At 43.3% G+C, this 15,363-nt stretch overlaps 1 protein-coding gene across 13 annotated transcripts in view; it reads right to left on the bottom strand.

The window, feature by feature from the left end:
* Nucleotides 1-15,363, bottom strand: part of ZFPM2 (zinc finger protein, FOG family member 2) — a 440,553-nt gene that overhangs the window by 363,068 nt on the left and 62,122 nt on the right. For 3 of the 13 annotated variants that reach the window (XM_065586008.1, XM_065586003.1, XM_065586005.1), the window contains exon 2: nucleotides 9,266-9,402. The exons of the other annotated variants lie outside the window; for them this stretch is intronic. In XM_065586008.1, coding sequence (XP_065442080.1) covers nucleotides 9,266-9,311 — 46 coding nt within the window. In that variant the 5' untranslated portion in view covers nucleotides 9,312-9,402. The remainder of the gene's footprint in view (nucleotides 1-9,265; nucleotides 9,403-15,363) is intronic. 13 annotated transcript variants of the gene reach the window in all.

Here is a 15,363-nt window from a genome sequence, read left to right as displayed (position 1 = left end):
CGTGACTAAATTGTAGCCTTAGTTATAAGGAACTGGGGAAAGCTCTTGGGGGTGGCTGGGAGCCTGTTAGTGGGATTATAGACGTTAAAGCCTTGTTTGGAAGATAGCCAGAGAAAAAGCAGTAGTGTCAACGATATATGTATAAACCTAATACACAAATTTAGATACTCATCCAAACCTTTTAAATTCACTACAAAAAAGTGATGTGCGTTAAAATGCAAAGCACCTAGATATTATTTTCACTGATACATATTTCAGATGGAAGAGGGAAGTACGCGGAAGGTGGAAAATCATAAATGGAACAGAGTCTCCAATACCTCTCTCAGAGAAAGAAAGCAGCAGCTGACAGAGAACCTAGAGCAGGTTTATTTGGAGACTTCCACGTGAGACAGTTATTGAAATCTATAATTGCCTCAACAAAAACTCTAGTGAAAGGCATCAAGGAAGGAACATAAAATACATATACAAAACTCCCTCCCCACAAACAATCCACAATGTCACCACATAGAAATGGAGAGACGGCAAGATCCATAGGTAAATGCTGCAGATTAGGATCAAGTTTTTATACTAATATAACGAATACAACAATAATTCTCACACAGAGCCTAAATCCTTAAACTAATGAGCTGCTATCCACATACTTTTGTTTATCTGATGGGAGTGATCCAGGATGCTATGGTCTGTCACAATACAACAAAAACAGGAAGACAAGTTTTCCATTGCATACTTATTACAAGCTGTGTGTCTACTTCAGAAGTCTTATAATTCTGATAATGACTTCTGAAGTTATAATTAGCTGATCCCAGATGGACAAATAGAATTGTAATAACAGCAACTAGTCATGAGTAACCGCTTCAAAATCATTCCATGGAATGTTAAGGGGGGATGGATCATCCTAATAAAAATAAAAGAAAATACTGGCACATTTTAAGAAAACTAGAGCAGATACCAAGTATCAGAGGGGTAGCCATGTTAGTCTGTATCCATAAAAACAACGAGGAGTCCAGTTGGAGGCACCTTAAAGGCTAACAGATTTATATGGGGATTAAGCTTTCGTGGGTAAAAAACCCACTTCCACAAAAGCTTATGCCCAAATAAATCTGTTAGTCTTTAAGGTGCCACCAGAATCCTTGTTTTAGAGCAGATATAACATTTTTACAAGAGAACTATCTGTCTGATTCTGAGATATCAAATGACAGGTTTCAGAGTAGCAGCCGTGTTAATCTGTATCCGCAAAAAGAACAGGAGTACTTGTGGCACCTTAAAGACTAACAAATTTATTAGAGCATAAGCTTTCGTGGGCTACAGCCCACTTCTTATGCTCTAATAAATTTGTTAGTCTCTAAGGTGCCACAAGGACTCCTGTTCTTTTTGAGATATCAAAGAGTTGGGGTGGGCATTGCCATATGAAAAGTCCTTTCTTCCAAATCAAGGGTGCACCCATATTGTTCCACAAACACCTTATAATTTAAATTTAAACTTTAAAATTTAAGTATTAGAGTTAGTCCCTCTTCATCTTTACCTTAATCTTAAATTAACCTTAATGACATAGTAGCAATAGTGAAGGGAAAAAGACAAATTCTTAACAGAGATGTCCATGATTTTTTTCAAAACTAACTGCCCAGGTTTTTGTTTTTAATACAACACATTATACCTCACAGGGAACCTTAACCTCGTTGTAACAGACCCACCACTTGACAGACTTAGTAAGACCCATGCTACACACTGCCTACTCAGACTGACTCTGGAAGCCCTTTTATACAAGTAAGGCCATAACAAATATGGAGAATAGTGAACACAGCAGCTAGAGATTTCTCATTCTTATCTCCACTTGACTTCACTTATTCTAGCAGGGCTTTGGAGCTGTGCTCCGGCTCTGCTCCAGCTCCAGGCAAAAACCTGCAGCTCCACTGCTCCGGAGCTGCTCTGCACTCCAGCTCCGGGCTCCGCTCCAAAGCCCTGTATTCTAGACTAGATTTCTTTTAAAAATTACCCATATTTGTATAGATGTGACAAGAGCAGTCAGTATTGGAACAACAGAAATCTCCAACCATGCTCCAGTCACTTGGAATATATTACATCCAGATATTATACATACAGCCATAAACAGTTGTTTAATTCATCCTTACATTAGAACCCACACTATACAACTTTCTTACAAAAAGTTATCACAGATTGAGGAAGAAAACTGGGAGATGAATAAATTGGTTCATATGGACCTCTGTAACAACTCTGGACAGGAACTTGGGATGTGGCCTGAAAATAACCTTATCCTTATGAAACTGAAAGTACCATGAGCATTTAAGACTCCCCTACTCTTCAAATTGATGTAGCGGTTACTATAAAGGCAGTCTTCTTTGATAGGTTGGATAGTGAACAGGCTGCTAAGTGCTCAAAGAGTGGACCCTTTAACCTTGTATGAACAGACTCCCTCTGGCTCCATTTTTTATACTGCTGGCTTTCTTCCCTGGGTTCTCAAGCTGTTGAGCTAATTAACTCATCGGGCTCCCTACCAGTGTAAGTGATCCCTTCTAGCCTCCAAAACCCAATCAAGTTACCTAACTCCCTCCTATTCTAACCACAGCTGGTTCTGAAGGTGATCTAAGTGATCAAGTGCTTATCTCCAAAGGTCACTATTTGTAACTGCTAATAGCACCCTCTCACACTTTATTAAATCTATAATGAGGTCCCGAGAGGGAGAGGCCTACAGAACTGGGGAAAAGTGAATACTGTAGGTGAGAAAATACATCTTGGCCCTGAATAGGAGCATAATGTACAGAAATTGTTGCTTGATGGAACTAGTAGAAAGTCCAGATTATTTCAGGGATAGTAAGTAGTCCAATATTGCTAAAATGGGTGTTGTCAAAGGAGACAACTGATGCTGAGATGCCCAAATCAAAAAACTCTTAAAATTAGCTTAACAAGTCAGTCTGTTAGGGACAAGGATATGGGTGGTCTGATCTGGTGATCAGGGCCGAAGGCCATCCCAATGGTTACAGCCATAACCCAGCCAAGTGGCTGGAGCCAAGAACAGGAACTGCAAGTTAGAGCTAAGGATCAGAGCCAGAGTCAGGAAACAGACAAGGGCCCAGGGCTACTGGAACTGGACAGAAACAGGTCTGGAGCAAGGCTGGGAACCAGGCAGGGACAACACTGGGAACAAGACAGGCGCAGAGGTGATCGCAGCTGTTGGCATAAGTATTGAGCAACCAGTATCTCAACTTGCCAAAAATGCTCTGCAGCACTGGATAATGGGTTAGACCATAACTGGTCTGATTGACCAATTGTGGTTGTCTGAGAACTCCCTGCTGAGATGATCTGATAGTGAGTTCTGAATGCCTGGATGATGTGGGGCCTGCTATGTGATCCAATTATGAATACATCAAGGCCAGAAAAAAATGACCTCCTGTTAGAGCAGATATGATCAGGCTCCTCCTTGGTTGTTGACATAATGCACAGCTCTGGGTAGATACAGTGATTTCAACCAACCTTACATGAAGCATATGTGAAATCTGGCAAACAGCATTACATAGGTGCATGAGGTCATATGTCCCAGAATTCTGAGGCACGCTCTTAAGTGATGTATTTGGAATCTGTCTTGTGGAAGACAAACTCTTACTGACCTGGAATCTAATATGGATCCTATGAACTCTACGCTTTGAATAAACATGGATTTTTCTCCGTTGCCACACTAGGCGTCAAAGTCAAAGAGCTTTAATGGTTACTTGGATCAAGTTGGTCACTTCTTACAGTGATCTTCCTCCGATCAAGCCATTGACAGGATATGGGCAGATCTGGATCCCAGGGCTCTTTAAGTGAGAGCTGCTATGACTGCCAAATACTTGGTGAACACCCTAGGTGTACTGGAAAGTTCAAAGAGCAAGATCTTGTACTGGTAGTGAGATGTTCCTACTAGGAATCTGTGATATTTCCTGTGAGTAGATAAATGCTGTTGAGACTTGGAAGGGCCAAAATGGGCTACCTTCCCTTTCTTCTTTGGAATGAGAAAACAATGGGAATAATAACGTTTTAAATTGTTTTAAAAACTGTGACTGTTCTCTTTCACTGCTCAAGACGCAAAAGAGAGTTCACCTTTTGCTTCAACAGTATCTCATGAAAGAGTCCCTGAACAGGAACGTAGAAGATGGGTCGAAGTAGGAAGGGACTGGAATTGTGTGCAATAACTCTTGCCGACGATCTCTTGGACTCACTGGTCAGTAGTGATCCCACTCCAGATTTCCCCAAAAAAGAGACTTCTGCCAAAAGAGGTTGGGGGAAAGGTTCTGCTAGGCTCTCAAGAGTGCTGGCTCGCCTCCACTGGAATCTTAGCTTTGTTGTGGGTGAATCCAATGCCCTCTCTGGGTTCTAACAATATGGAGCAGAGGGACCCTGACTGAAGGAGGTTTGAGGTCTGGGTTGCTTTCTCCTTTGAGCTGAATTATACAAGCCCACTGAGAACATCAAATAGCTCTAGAGTCCTTTTAAGAATGGAGGGTCTCATCAGCCTTGAGGGTCTCATCAGCGGTCACAGCCTTTGAATGGGAGATCCTCTCTCATGGTTTGGACCTTCCTGGGTATGCCCAGTGACTGGCTCCAGAAGGATCTTTGCATCACCACTGATGTGGCCATTCATGGTGCCTATAGATTTATCAGATGCATCTAAACCAGCCTACAGGGAAGTTCTACTTATCAGCTGCCCCTCTAGTTATGATGGATATTAATTCTTCCTTGTGCTCCTGAGGGAGTCTTTGATAAACTGAGACAATTTTCTCCTGTGTAGATAGTCATATTTTCGCAGAAAAGCCTAGCAGTTTGCAATATGCATCTGGAGTCTGGCAGTGGCATAGACTTTTCTTTCAAACAGATCTAGCCTCTTGGGGTCCTTTTCCCTTGGTATTATTTTAGGAGGCTCTGGCTGCTTGGATCTTTCCTGAATAGCCACCATGACAAGTGAGATTGGCACTGGATGCAAATAAATGTATCTGAAATCCATAGGAGAAACTTGGTGACATCTAACCCCCCTCTTAGAAGTGGCAGATATTGATGCTGAAGTCTGCCACAAGTCCTTTGTAGGCTTTAACGGTCCCTCATTAATAGACAGGACAAATCTACCAAACATGGAAGGGTGCAGAATGTCTAACAATTTGTGTGACTTCTAGTCCACTACTTCCAGTGGGATGTTAAGGGTCTCAGCCATGCAATTCATCAGGTTTTGGGAAAGATTTTAAATCATCTGTCAGACATGGGGGCATAGAGGGATTCACTGTCTCACTGGGGAAAAAGATTATATTGCTGCCAGATCATCTGATGATCATCTGTTGATCATCCTCACTCTTATGGGAAAGGACTCAAACCCTAGAAAGAGGGCAGAAGATGGTGGCTTGTGGGATATGACTTCATGTCACAAGGTGCCCAGTAAGGCCATGACTAATAAGCATACGGATACTGGACTAGTGGACACAGATGAAGACACTAGGTGGCTTATTCCATATGACGCATGCCTTCTCTTGCTTAAAGTGTGATTTCCTCTGTGACTGGGTAGGGGAAGTAGCTAGTAAGGAAACTAGAGGGTACTGATGTCTCAGCTGTCATATGCTATGATCCTGGAGACCAAAGAGCTAGCTAGTACTGCTGACATTGTACAGACTAGCAAGGGAGACTCTGGTGTGACACCCACAGACAGGTCACTGGGTGCAAAATAAGTCATGAACACCAAAAGGGATGGAACAAAGGTGCTAGGTGCAACGAACACCAAGAGTGCCAAAGAGTCAATGCCAGAGGAAAGCTGGTCAGCAGATTTAGTCTTTACCACAGACATTCTTCAGCGGAGCCAATAATGAGACACCAGATGGACCCATCTTAGGCCACTGGCCACTCTTCAGCTGTGGGGCTTGAAACAACTCTAACATATATCAACTCTTATGTCTCTGAGGGCCCCAGGGCTATCCTACTCTTAGTTTGGCTCTAGAGTGATACTCATTCCCATCCTTTCTGAAAGACGTGGACATGTGAACCAAAGTCAACAACTAAAGTCTCTTAGAGATCTCAGCCCAGCCGGTTGGAATAGAATAACAGCTTGCTGTGCCACTAGCCCAGGGGAACTGCACAGAAGACTGAGTCTTAGCTACGACCCTCTGCGTGTCCGAGGAGGCTTTCATGGGGAGCTCCAGAAGAAATAACTTTAGGCAGGCATCTCTAGCATTCTGATACCACTTGGAAAGAGTGGCAGATGAAACAATGGTCACCTAAACGAAAAAGGCACTTACACTAACCATCATTAAGTGGCTTAGAAGCATCACAGAAGGGGCATGTCTTAAACCCCAGAGAGTTACTGTCTGCCATAATAACACAAGTCCCAGTGCTGGCTGAGACAGGGATGCCTCCAAGCCCATCTATCTACAAAAAATAAGTTTAAAATAGTAACAATTTTCTTCCTCCTTTTTTTTAAAGTAAACTTGCAAGCTAAAAAATAACTAACTACTTAACAACAATACCACCTAAGAACTATACTAATATATCACTCACACTAACAACAAAGTCATAAAAAAGGACACTGCAAGGGCTCCATCTTGCTGTCACAGATGGTATGAAGAAAGGTTTGGCCCACACATGGCTGGTTCTAGAGGCAAGAGAGCAGGATAGTTACTACTACTTCTTCAACGCTTAGCTAAATGATCAGTCATGGCGATCGTTCACCATTTGGTCCATTCCTCTGTGGTCACAAGCGCTTGAAGGGCCAAGAGTCAAACACTGAAACAGACTTGATGCACCCATATAATAGTGTGTCTGCCTCTGGGCTGCCTCCACCTCTTGGTTCGTGAAATTTTATCCTGGATGTTACAAGCCACCTGAAGAACAGCATTCTTCTGTGGCATTCTCGCAACGTGTCTAAAAAGCTAAGATGCCGTCTGCAGACAATGGCCCCTGTAGTCTGTAGACAAGAGCAACTGTAAACATCTACATTACACATGAAGTCATTCCACTTTATGCCCAATATACAAACATTGGCATTTTGTGTAGAAAGCCTCCAGTTTTGCCCAGTCTGAGCAGCATAGTGTCCCTGTTTCACAACCGTACAGCAGTACAGAGAGGATACAGCTCAAATAGATCCTGAACTTGGTTGTCATGCCAAGATTATGTTGATTCCATATTTGTTTTAAACGACCCATGGCAGATGCTGTGATGCCAAACCGATGGAGAACCACCATGTGAGAGTTGGAAGGACCAGGGAGTATAGAAGCCAAATAGCGAAAGTGGGAAACTTCTTTGACAGTTTTGTTATTCAGAGATTGGGGTCCTGGGCAGACCTGATCCTAGATTTTACAACTTTGTCTTTGACGATTAAACATGGAGGCCAACCTTAGCCAATTCCTCCTTCATTTGTTGGAGTGCTTTGCAAAACCTGTTGGGGGTGTGTACTAGAACAACGTAATCTGCATAGAAGGCCTAAGAGCGAGAGGTCATAGATCTTAATGATTATGGATCTGATGGAATGCTGCATTATAAAATCCACTGCCTGCCAAAAGAGTGCAGGTGCTACGACATTGCCCTAACTGACACCAGATACTGATTTAAAAGGTGCCAACATCTGATTCCCAAAACATACACGGGCAGTGGTTCCATTATGCAGCTTGCTAATCAAGTCCAACAGAATGGTTGGGACACCTATGCCGTTTAAGGCCTTTCCTAGCATGACTCAGTCAACTGAATCAAACGCAGCCTTAAGATCAACATACGCCATGCACAGGGGCTTCTTGAACTTGTGGTATGTCTCCAACAACAAATAGAGGGCCAAAATGGCATCTAATGTGGACCTGTTCCTCATAAAGCCAGGGTGCAAATTTACCCCAGGGGCACATTTACAAGGGAGCACCACATAGCTGCTCTGCTCGCTGCCCCCTCCCACACCCTCAGGTTTTTTTGTTTAGTTGCTTGATTGGGGTTTTTTGCTTGGCTTCTCCAAGGGTGGGGCACTGAACATGTTTTCCACTCTGGTGAAAAATCAAGGGCATGGGAGTATATAACAGCATATGTTCCGAGCCACTTGAAGGCATCATCATCAGCCAGGAGGAGCGCCAGTAACCCACTATCAAAATAAGTCAGTGGCCACTCATCAAGGTTATGTGACATAATCTGAAGCTGACCACAGCTGCATCACAAGTCATTAGAAAAAAACCATTTAAAGAGACTGTTTGCACAGCTGCCCTGTCCTGTTCAAAACCAGTTCAGTGATCACCACGGGTGTCTTGGTAGATCAAAACTTGGTGGACAGATGGTTGGGTCATTGACGAGAGAGTGATTAACGACTGTCAGAGCTGACCACTCATTGCGGTAAGCAGATTCCACCATCATGTCCTGTGGTGGCATAATTGACCATAAAGGGCGTCTAGAAGACAGGAGACCTGGCAGGTGGTTGAAAAGGTCTGCGTACAAAGGCAGATCGCTATTCTCATGGATCTTGGCCGGCAGCATGACAGAGGCCATCTCACAGCAAATATGGGGTGGTGCTATGTTACTATGTATCAGTAGCCATGGCAATGGAGTTGCCCATAAATTCACAATAAAAATATGCATAGCTTTGTTAAGCTCTACATCAACCAGCTTTGTGTGAGATGAGTGACACCAGACAGGAGCACAGTACTCTGCTGTTGAATAGCTGAGGGCAAGGGCTGATGTTCTAAGCATCCAGGTACTTGCACCCCAGGTTGAACCGGCCAATTTTCTGAGCAAGTTGTTCCCAGTGCTGACTTTGGCTGCCATTTTCCTCAAGTAGATGCAGTACATTAATGACCTATCCAATGTCACACCCAGGTAAATCGGGTTTGGATCATGCTGCAAGCGTTGGCCATTGAGGAAAAAACTGTTAACTCATGGCTTGCACTATGCAGATGAAATACACTAGAAACCATCTTGGAAAAACTCAGCTGCAGGTGCCATTGACTGTGATAGTCTGCCATGAGTTTCATATCATCATTCAAGACCTTGTTAATTTCTGAGAAGGACTGAGCTTGATATCTGCAGCAGATGTCATCGGCATAGATAAACTTGTGCGAGAGTGTAGTTGGCAGGGTGTTGATGTACACACTGAACAGTATTCATGAAAGAACTGAATCTTGAAGAAGGCCATTGATCTGACACTTCCAAGAGTTACAGCAGTTACCCATGAGTACTCTAAACCGCCTGTTTTGGAGACAAAGCTCTACTACTTCAACCGCCCAATACGGGGCAACTCGAGAGAGTTTAAACAAAGGGCCTCTGTGCCAACCTGTGTCATAGGTGGTGGTCAAATCCAAGAAGACGACTCCCATCATCAGATTTGTTGAAAACTGTTTTCAATAAAGGTGGTCAAGGCCAGGACTTGATCACAGAAGCTCGTCCTTTCCTGAACCCTGCCTGCTGTACCTGCAAGATACCAAGACATCCAGAGCGATTCGTTGGAGGATCAAACACCTTGAAACACGCTGACAGCAAGGATATTGAGTGCTAATTCAACACAGGAGTGGCATCAATGGACATTTCCGTCCAAAAAAAATCCAGTCTCAATCACATGGGGAAGATGTGTACCAAGAGTGGACTCTATATAGCCAATCACTTGAAGAAGAACAATGGATTAAGTGACAGGGTAGCACTTAAAAAAGGAAGCTGTCTATATATTTGATGACATTTGCTCTTTGTTTTTATTATTCTAGTGACATTATCTATGGAATGGTGAGCTCCACTGACGGGTATACTGAAACTGCTTGAGACCGTGATAGGCTGCTATTACTACTGCATGACGACAATTTTCTGGTGATGTGTGGTGTTTCTTCTCTGTCACAAGATGATCTCTCACTCATTTCCCTTGTTTCTTTCTTCTTTGCACTGGCTCTTTAGCTGAATTTTCTTATAATAAAGCAGTGAACAAGTATAAAATGTTCATCATGTCATAATATTACATGGCTTTATAGTGTACTGACTTTTCATTGTAACTGTTAGTGTTTTCCCCTTCACACAATAAAATGTAATTAAATTCTACGCACATACACACACAGACACACACACATTATACAGAGGACCAAAATTGATCATAAGAATTGATATAGAAGAATCACACATTTCTGAGACTCTTAAATCCTCCCTGACAAATTGTGAACCATTTTTAAAGCTTTGGAAATACAGAAAAGGACCTAGGGGTTACAGTGGACGAGAAGCTGGATATGAGTCATCAGTGTGCCCTTGTTGCCAAGAAGGCTAACAGCATTTTGGGCTGTGTAAGTAGGTGCATTGCCAGCGGATCAAGGGACGTGATCATTCCCCTCTATTCGACATTGGTGAGGCCTCATCTAGAGTACTGTATCCACTTTTGGGCCCCACACTACAAGAAGGATGTGGAAAAATTGGAAAGAGTCCAGCGGAGGGCAACAAAAATGATTAGGGGGCTGGAGCACATGACTTATGAGGAGAGGCTGAGGGAACTGGGATTGTTTAGTCTGCAGAAGAGAAGAATGAGTGCGGATTTGATAGCTGCTTTCAACTACCTGAAAGGGGGTTCCAAAGAGGATGGATCTAGACTGTTCTCAGTGATACCAGATGATAGAACAAGGAGTAATGGTCTCAAGTTTCTGTGGGGGAGATTTAGGTTGGATATTATGAAAAACGTTTTCACTAGGAGGTTGCTGAAGCACTGGAATGAGTTACCTCGGGAGGTGGTGGAATCTCCTTCATTAGAGGTTTTTATAGTCAGGCTTGACAAAGCCCTGGCTGGGATGATTTAGTTGGGGATTAGGTCCTGCTTTGAGCAGGGGGTTGGACTAGATGACTTCCTGAGGTCCCTTTCAACCCTCTGATTCTATGATTCTATGAAATAAAATATACAGAGTACAACACATAGCGCTGACCCCTTTAATTCAATTTAGTGCCTCCAGGGTGAAAAAGGGCACGTTCAGTAAAACATGAAAGAGGTGCCAAGTTAATGCTAAAGGGAGTTGGGTGGTGAAAGCCTCATGATTCCCTCAGTCATAGAATTGCAAGCTTCAGACAGGAAGCTTAATGGCTTAGTGTTCTAAGCAACAGATTTGAAATACCTAGACTCTCTGGAACCACAGGTTAAAATCCTTACAGGATTGACTCAGCCTTCATCCTGTTCACACAGCTAAACTGAGTTCCATGTAGTTTACCACAGTGTTTTAGATGAAATTTCAAATAATTGCATGGCACTTTTCATATAATAGGAGTTTTCCTAAATTTGCTCAATAGCAGTTTTGCCAAAATTTCCCAATCCTGCTGTTTGCTGACTGGCTCCCGCAATCCATCCCTGAAAGTGCCTGTCTTTCGATGACTGGTGATGTGCCCACTGCATGAATTCAGGTCAAAGTTTTTAATACTGCCAAACTTAAGAGATCAAAAATCATGAGTCAGACTACCAAAAAATTAGACTAGCCCCCAAAATCATGAGATTTAAAAAACATCAAATTATGTTTGGTGTTTTCTAATTCCCCTCTACTCCTCTGCCAATGTGCGCATGTGTGATTATTTCAGATGGAAAAGTCAACTTCCAATGCACACAAAAATGCCTCTCCCTTGCTGCTCAGATGGAGACTCCACTTACCCTCTCTTCACCCCTAAGACAGGGGAACCATCATCCATTTCCTATTCCTGTCTTAACTTTTTTCCCTCCTTAGTTTATTTTCTTTGATAAAAGGAGGGCTAGATGGTAAATAGTTTGATAACTATTGACTTAATTAAAGCATTATGATTTACACTTGCACACAGAACTTACATTACTTTTTAGGGTTGATGAGTTATAGGTATACATATTAAAGAACTTTAAACTTATATCAATTATATAAGCAATATTGTCACAATAGTCATTGGTTCCATGCATGGCCCTCATGATGCAGACATCTTTCCAATCTCGAGCTCTAACAATAACATAATCAAGAAGGTGCCAATGCCTAGAGCGAGGGTGTCTCCAGGAGGTCTTTTACTTATCACTTTGTCTAAATAGGGTGGTTTTGTGATGATTAGGCCATGTTCTATGCATTTGCTCAGGAGGAGGATGCTGCTGGAGTTAGCCTTTTCTATTCCTTCTTTTCTGATAGTGCCATTCCAGAGATCTTACTCCCACTCGACTCTAGTGTTAAAATCTCAGAGGAGAATGATCTTGTCCTCCTTGGGAATGTTGGTCAAGACTCTGTCAAGATCTGTATAGAATTGTTCCTTGATATCCTCAATATCCACATACACACTAATGACAGCAGCTGACTGGTTGTTGCTGAGCTCAAGATGAAGAGTCATAAGACGTTCATTGACTGACAAACTTATTCCTAATTGCAAAACCGACACCATGAATGCGCCTGTCCTCTGCAGATTTTCCTTTCCAGAAAAAGTGTAGCCTCCACCTTGTTCTCTCAGTTGACCTTTATCTGGGCACCTTGTTTCACTCAGGGCACCGATGTAGATGTTATATCTTGCAAGTTCCCTGGCAATGATAGCAGTTCTTCTTTCCGGATGTACATTATCTTTGTTATCCATTAGGGTTGGACAGACCATCGCCTTGTTACATCAATCATGAATTTCCAGATTGCCTCAAGGCATCACAAGCAGGCAAAATCAGTACGAAAGAAATTCAACATCAAGTCCCTTGAAGATTATAGTGACTCGAGAGAAACTTCAGCAGTGTCTCCAAGACAAGTTTGCCACTATGCCTACAGCTGATGATGATAATGAAAATTTCTGGAAGGGATTAAAGACTGCAATTCTCTCGGCATGTGCTGGCTATGTCACCTGCCATCACCAAGATTAGTTTGATGAGAACGATGCTGAGATTCAGGGCCTGCTTGACCAGAAAAGAAAAGATCATTGCAAGTGGCAAAACAACATATCACACCAGCAGGAGAGTCATACAAGCAACTCACGGTTGAAGCCCAAAGGAAAATCTGTGACATCAAAAGTAAGTGGTGATGTGAAAAGGCCAAGGAGATTGAGCTTTATGCTGATAAACATGACATGAGGAGTTTCTTTCAGGCAATAAGGACCATTTATGGATCATGTTCCCATAGACCCACAGCACTCTGAGCCCAAGACGGGTCAATGTATTTTAAGGACAACAAAGCCATCAAAGCCAGATGGAAGGAGCATTTTGAGTTACTCCTGAGCCACGAGTCAACTGTCTCTGATGCCATTATCGAATCTATACCTCATCAACATGAAAGAGAATCTCTTGTTGACCCCACCCTCGAAGAAGTAACACGAGCCATTATGCAAACTAAAAACAACAAGGCAGTAGGGCCAGATGGCATACCAGCTGAAGTCTACAAGTTTGCAGGTGAAGAACTGGTAGGGAAGCTCCACAAACTTTTTCTTCATATCTGGTATAGTGAGAAGATTCCAGAAGACTTGAGAAATGCTAAAATTGCTACAATCTTTAAGAAAGGAGGTAAGTCAGAGTGTGGAAACTATCAAGGCATTGCCTTGCTATCTACAGCAGGGAAAATTCTTGCCCGTATCCTCTTAAAACGATTACTTCCCCTTGCTGAGGAAATACAGCTGGAATCTCAGTGTGGCTTTAGACCATCCTGCGGGACAACTGACATGATCTTTGTTGCCCACCAAATCCAGGAATAGTCTTGGGAGCAAAATCAGGACCTGTACATGGCTTTCATTGATTTCACAAAGGTCTTTGACTCTGTCAATTGCAAAGCCCTGTGGAACGTGCTGACCAGATTTGGCTGCCCTCCAAAATGTATTAAGGTCCTAAGGCTTCTCTATGACCAGATGACTGCCACGGTTCTCTGTAATGGCCTTGAGACAGAACCTTTCATCATCAAAACTGGGGTCAAGCAAGGATGCATTATTGCCCCAACACTGTTATCCATCTATTTAGCAGTCATTTTGGTCCTCATTAAAGATCACCTCCCCAGTGGAGTTGACATTCAATATAGAATGGATGGGCGGCTCTTTAATCTTCGACGTCTCCGCTCGAAGTCTAAAGTCTTCAGGGCGTCCATTATTGATCTTCAGTATGCTGATAATTGTGTCATCCTCAAGCAGACTGAGAATGACTTTCAGTCCATAATGAATTTTCTTGCTCAAGCTTATCAAAGCCTAGGACTCTCACTCAATATTGAGAAGACTAAAGTGCTCTATCAATCTGCTTCAGACCTTGCACATGACACACCACAAATCATGATCGAGGGTCAGACTTTGGAGACAGTTGAGCACTTTTGCTACCTCGGTAGCCAACTTTCTCAAAAATGCAAAACTCAACAGTGAGATTCAGCACAGGATCCAATGCGCAAGTGCTTCCTTTGGGAAATTACTCCAACGCGTTTTCACAGACCGTGACCTAGGGCAGGACCCAAAGATCCAGGTCTATAAGACAATTGTTGTTCCTACACTCCTCTATGGATGTAAAACCTGGGTGACCTATCGACAGCACCTCAAGAGTTTGGAGAGGTATCACCAACAATGCCTCCAGAAGATCCTTCATGTCAAGTGGCAAGATTGCAGCACTAAAGCCAGCATCCTCGCTGAAGTCCATGTCACCAGCATTGAAGCAATGATCCTCATGCACCAACTTCGCTGGGCTGGCACTGTGTGTGGATGCCAGACTCTCGCCTCCCAAAACAAGTCCTCTACTCTCAGCTCACCCATGGTCAGAGATCCCGTGGTGTTCAGAGGAAACTCTACAAAGACACACTGAAAGTGTATCTTAAGAAAACTGATGTGGCCATCACAAACTGGGAAGAGCAAGCCACCGAAAGACCCCAACGGCACCATATCCTCCATCAGGCAGTGGCCCACTTCAAGGAGAAGCACCTTCCCCTCGAAGCTGAAAAGATAGAGAGGAGGAAGGAAAAAGAAAGAAATTTCTCCCAGCAGGCTGCTGGCCTGCCACAAAATGTCTGTACCTATTGCGGGCAGATTTGCGGTTCCAGGATCAGACTCCTGAGTCATCTCAGTACCCATATGTAAATCCGTGGTAGAGATCATCCTCGAATATAGGGATCACCAATCACTGTCACAATAAAAACAATATGGAATCGGTTTAGCTTTTTGCAAGAAGCAACACTTCCCTGCTCTCCCCACCAGTTTCTCTGGCAGAAATTGGGCAGCATTCCCTCAGCCCCACTCCTGCTCTGCCTCCTCCTGCTCCAGACTCCCCTCAATTCCCCTCCCCTCCCTTCTTCCCCCCCCCATTTTTCTGCACCCCATTCCATCTGCCTCCTTATCCCCCCAGTGCCCTGGTCCCCCTCAGTTTCCCCATCCACTTATCACAGTGTTTCTGCTGCTCCTCACAGTCCCTATGTACTGCCTAGCTCCCTGAACCATACAGTAACAGCCATTTTACTTGTGGGCAGTCTCACAGAAAACAGTAAGACA

Source organism: Chrysemys picta, chromosome 2 (assembly GCF_011386835.1).
Source record: "Chrysemys picta bellii isolate R12L10 chromosome 2, ASM1138683v2, whole genome shotgun sequence".
NCBI lineage: Eukaryota > Metazoa > Chordata > Testudines > Emydidae > Chrysemys > Chrysemys picta.
Note: the sequence above shows the minus strand (reverse complement) of the source record. Positions and strands in the feature narration are given on the sequence as shown.